Source organism: Eubalaena glacialis, chromosome 12 (assembly GCF_028564815.1).
Source record: "Eubalaena glacialis isolate mEubGla1 chromosome 12, mEubGla1.1.hap2.+ XY, whole genome shotgun sequence".
Taxonomy (NCBI): domain Eukaryota; kingdom Metazoa; phylum Chordata; class Mammalia; order Artiodactyla; family Balaenidae; genus Eubalaena; species Eubalaena glacialis.
The window spans coordinates 53775041-53780621 of NC_083727.1; the positions used below are offsets into that span (position 1 = coordinate 53775041).

A 5581-nucleotide genomic window follows, 5' to 3' on the forward strand; every position below is an offset into this window, starting at 1 on the left:
TCAAGTGGTTGCCTCTGACACGGAGAATGTCCTTCTTTGTTTAAACAGCAAAGATCATCCCCAGATCCAAAGAATGATGGGTAGGTTAGGAGCTGGGCTGTAAGTAACAACATACAGCTGGAGGAGGCTGTGCTAAAAAGGGACCCCTGGAGGGAGCTGGGCCTTACCCAGGGACCCAGGCCACGCCGTGACCTCCGAGGGCTCTGGGCACTGAGGCCTTTGTGAGCCCCTCCCACCATAATAATATCAATATTAAAATATTTAAAATATAACTTTAGATACTTCAACCTTTATTCCTCTTTTAGACAAAATTTAGTTGATTTTTGTGGGCCCTAAAAATTTCATTTTTTTTGAATGTGAGAAAAAACGTTAAAGTTTCATAGGCCCTCACAAGTATCTCTGCCCTAGCACTATGCCTCCTGTGTGTAACCTGGAAGGGCCTGGGGCACACCTTCTTTTTTTTTTTTTTTTTTTTTTTGAATATTTAAAATGATTTATTTTATCATTATGCACATTGAAGGAAAGCATTATAGACAGCAGAGTTCTTTCCCACCATAAAATTTACACCCATTTAATTAGCTAGAAACACTAGCTTGAAGAGGTACTGATATATTCCATTTGTAATAATCTCTCTACAGCAAACAATTGTCTTACAGTTGGAACATGTTGAAGAAAATATTGTCTCACAAGTCTTTTTTGTTCTTTGAGTCTCAGTCACCAAGAGTTCAAGGGACGTTGAGAGAATCCTGGTGTCCTGGATGGCCAGATGAATGCATTAAAATCAAGCAGTGTATTTGTATTCTGAAAATACTCTTAGATCCATACAAATGTTGCTTGGGTTGTGGAGCTCACATTTCTCCCACTGGCACTATGCATCTGAAGGACATTTTGTTATGAAAGTTTCCCACCAATTTTGTTTTGTTCCTTCTTCATTAGCCGCTGTGCTTCCTTTTCCATTTTCTTCCTTTGCTGTTCTGCTCCTCTCTTTTCTCTGTCTGCTATCTTCTGCTGCCTCAGAACTTCTTCGGCTTGCCAGGCCGCATCTTCTTCTTCTTCCCGTGCATTGGTATTTTCCTGCCTGGTATCCAAGTCACCTAATTCAGGAGATTGATGAATAAAAGGGATATCTTGTGTAGCTGCTAGTCTACTAGAGAAACCTGTACTACCGTCTGGGATGCCAGAATTTAATGGTTCTCTCTTCTTAATAATGATTTTCTGGGTTTTCCTTATAGTTGGTGTCACGTCCTTAAAATAGTCAGGTTCCAGTTGTTCTAAAGCATTTTGCTGTGTTGCCACATTCCCATTCCCTCCTTCAATCTTTACACTTGTGGGTGCATCTTCATCCCAGGAAGCCCACTCTTCAACATCTGTCTGCTTAGGAACTGATGAATAATCAACTGTAGTTGGCAAAGTTATTTGGTCTCCACTTAATTTCCGTCCTCTGCCAGATCTGCATATTAATCTCTTTAGGAATGAGAATACTGTTGCTAGGCAGGTACAAACTTTAAATAACCGAAACTGTGTGATAGCCATGGTGGGAATCAAAACCCTCAGCGCTTTTGGACAAATGACATCTCTAGGAAATCAACAGGAATGACAGCTTGGCTATGTCAAGTGAAAAAGATTCACCCACTGTACAGATGCGAAAAACAACAGGAGCGTTTTCAGGTTACACGATCCGACGCCATACGTACGGCGTTTGGTGAAAACGCTCTCAATTGCTCCAAGTGGGTGCCGAGTGAACTGGGATTTGGATTTTAGAAAAATCTGCTTGGGAAGGAGCAAGGCCTGTCCCTCCCCGTCCCCGCCCGCCCCGCGGAGGCTCCGAGCTGCCGCGGGCTGCGCGCGCACACCCACACCTTCTTACAGGCCTTATTCTTCTGGGGTAGGAAGGGACTTTGAGGTCATCTGTGCCACCTCCCATGCAGGCAGAATCCCAGTAAGGCATCCTCCAGGTGTGGTCCAAGCAGTCCCTCTAAGTATGAGCAAGTTGTTTATATTGAGCCCTTGAGCGAAAACCTGCAGCCCTGTGACTTTAACCAGCTGCTCCTAATTCCACTTAACTGGACCAACACAGAGCAAGTTTTAACTCCTTTAAATATTTGAAGACAACTCTCATGTGTCATCTCTACCCCCAACCCAAGTTCTCTGCTCCAGATCTTGTGTGACAGGATCTATACACTCTCACTTTCTGAGCACCCTCCTTTGGACAAGGACCAGTGCCCCCCCAGATGTGGTCTGATCTGACCACACCTGTTCCTTCTGCTATAATGTCAGCCTTCTACTAGTGTCACTTATTAGTAATAGATCACACAGTTGGCATATACTAACCCTGTGATCAGTTACACCACATGGGTCTTTGTTCCCTCCCAAGCTGAAGTTAAGCCAGTCTATCCCAGTCTCTACTGGAGCCATTGATCTTTTCAGCATGGAGACATAGCGTGTCCTCTTTGACTTGAGTCATGATGATCTGTCAAGATCCTTATTCTGTCTTCCAGGACAGAGGCTGTCCTTTCCATGCTTGGCTCTCTACAGATTTGACAAACATGCTTTCTTGGTCTTCATCCTGATACGGCAGGGACCAAAAATTCTATTTTCAAATTTGCCAGTTTTTTACTGTTACTGAAGTTTGGGTCCGAACCCTGACAGAGTTGAAACCAAGAAATTTCCATTTTGATTTTGTGAGTGATTTTTGCATTCTAGGGAAGAAGGAAATTAGCTCTTGGAGTTAATTTGTCCTTTTGTTCTGGAAGGAACGCTTTGATGAGGCTTTTCTTTTCTTTTCTTTGTAAGTCATCAGGTATAAGGCTAGATGTTATGGGACAACCTTCCAGGGGAGATGACCTATCCTGGTCACATGTGATGGAGCTGTGCTTTAGTGAGAAAAAGGTAAAGGAAAAGGTAGTGGTGATGAGGAAGACCAGTGGCATGTGGGGCTGCTGATATCTACTTGAAGTTTCTTTTTCTGCTCTGTAATTCCCTCGTGTTAGGCTAGAGTCCTCAGTAGATGCTGTTAAACTGTTGCTGTTTTCACTGTGCTTTGGAGAACTGTGAGGGTCCTTGGGGGAAATAGAGGCAGCTGGTGCTGACCAGGAGGAGCAGGAGTGAGAGACAATAAGAAATAACCAGGATGACTCTGGGGACAAGGACATACTCCTAGGGAGTCCCCAACCAGTGAGAGGAGGAATGGGGACATAGCTGGATTTTCTGATATGGGTTACTCAGGAGAGGGTGGCCTGCGAGGGCTGGAGAACGTGGGATGTCCAGGCTACACGCACTCAGCCACAGGAGGAAGTCTTTCAGACACTGTCAATTTAACATTTAATATTAGCACGTAAGTAACATGCTTTGGGTGCGGACTCATACCTGCGGGATTCAACTAACCCAACAGCCCTCTAGCTGTATTGTTATCATCCTACCCACTTGTCTTCATCTTTATTTTCTGTAGATTGTTGGGGTTTCTTTTTAATTACAAAAGTTATCTGTACTCCTCATGAAAATCCAAATGATGCAGAAGCCCATTGGAGAACATTTTGTCAAGTGTTATGTTAAAATCAAGATGCACCAGGCCTGTGGCATTTGCCAGATCTCTTTGGCAGGGAGGTGCTTGTTGGCTTGGTATGCTATCTGCCTTCTTGTTGGCCCTGGCTCCCTCTCCCAGCTCTAGAATGTGATCCTGAGGTCCATGATCATAAGCATCCTGAATGAGCGGGATGTGGGCAGACACTTGAACTAGTAGGAGAATCACATTTGCTTTTAGGTTCCTCAAGGTGGTGTTGTCCCTTAGCAATAGTATTTGAGGGCCTAGCTAGGGTTTTATGAGTGGCAATGGAAATAGCATCTAGAAGAATATTCTGTTACTGTATATGGTAAAATGTAGACTTTTAAATTTCTACACAAAGGTAGTAGAGATCTGTTGCTTTTAACTGCCTTACATCCTTTCCCTCTTCTTTTGCAAATAGCACCCCAGTTTTCTTTTGGGGAACCACTCCTTTCCCATACTTGACTCCAGTGGTCTGTGAGGGGCCATCCCTATACCCTGGCTCTTTGGATGAGCGTGTGACCTAGGCCTGAACAAGAGTGACGTGTCCTCCTATCACAGTGACCTCAGAGAGGGTCAAGCGGTCCAGTGGGCCAGCCATGGTCAATCCCAGGACTTTTTGCCTGTGTTATCAGTAAAGAAAGGCTCTCCACCTGCAGAGCTGCTCCACTGGGGGAAGTCAGCCTGAATTCAAGTGGCCACCTTTGTCCCCACAGATGAGCCCTGAGCCAGGCTGAGAGATGGAGAAACTCAGGTGCCAATGACATCGTTTGCTCACAGGAGTCCAGCTGTATCTGAAGCCATCCCTGAAATTCTCCATCTAAACCAATTTGAATGGAGTTTCTGTCACTGACAACTAAGAGGCCAGAATAAGGTTATCCTTTTGACAACTAAAAAGTATCTACTTGGAGAAAATAACTGGATTGGTAGTTGTATTTTGTTTTTTCTATATTGAATGTATCAATTATTAGATATATGAATGTATGAGTGGAAGAGATCAAATGAGGCTGTTTTCAATTATTGTACAAGCAATATTTGAAGTTTCTTAAGTTCATGAGAGTTTTATAATACTCAGGCAACAATTGGGCAAGGTAAACACGAGGAAAGGTGATTCCCATGCAGTGTCCAAATTATTGGAAAAACATCTTCAATTCTTTAGTTTATGACAAGTTAAGACAACTATCCCCATCAACTCCTTAGTTCAAACTACAAAAATGGAGGAGGCAAAGAAAGGAAGTATAACAGACGGAGTGCATGACATTAAATGCAATTAAATGCATTAAAGGCAGTTTTGGGGAACACTGCCTTTCCTCACAGAATGGACACAGCACCACCAGTTCTTGTCTGGTTTAGATGCTGTCCACTCACAGCAGGTGACTGGCAGGCCAGTGCCACATTCAGTCTATCATTTTTTCCTGGACTTCTGGGGAAATGCCTTTTTTGATGTGTGTGTATAAGTGTGATTTTCTTAAGTCTTTGTTGACTGACAGGTATGATCCAGACATCAGACGAAGAGACAGGGAAGCCTACATCAGGTATGATATGGAGTCCTTGTGTGGCCTTGAAAAAGCCACTTAACTTCCTGGCCTCAGTTTCCCTGTCTGCAAAACAAGGCTCATAATCCAAATCTAGATGCCTCCCTGGGCTGCTGTGTGCATTAATTACTATTTATCGGGCAAGTGGAAGTTGAGCTGTGTTAATTATTATTATCATTTCTGGGTCTTTCAGCCAAGTTGAAGCCAAGCCCTTGCCTTGTTTTTAGTTCCTGAGATCTGACAAGGTATAGCCCCAGGTGGTGAGAAGGGCCATAAATCAAGGCTAATCAGCAGATTTATGCATATCTCACCACAAGGGACTGGCCCCGGGAGGCTCTGCCAGCCACAGGCTTTGGTTCTGGAGTTCCAGGGCAGCCCAGAGACCCACAGGCTTTACTAGAACCTCGTTCGAACAGAGCAAGAGTTGTGAGGCTGCATCCACACTCCTGTCCCTCGCCTCTTTGTGTACCTGCCATTTAATTGACTAAGGAGTCTGGAGATCAAT

The 5581-nt window shown here is 44.1% G+C and overlaps 1 protein-coding gene across 1 annotated transcript; it reads right to left on the reverse strand.

The window, feature by feature from the left end:
* Positions 1 to 802: 802 nt before the first annotated feature.
* On the reverse strand, positions 803 to 1549 carry LOC133102392 (receptor-binding cancer antigen expressed on SiSo cells). The gene has a single exon (XM_061207379.1). It carries the CDS (start codon positions 1531 to 1533, stop codon positions 892 to 894), a length of 642 nt encoding a protein of 213 aa, XP_061063362.1. The 5' UTR covers positions 1534 to 1549; the 3' UTR covers positions 803 to 891.
* Positions 1550 to 5581: the final 4032 nt, after the last annotated feature.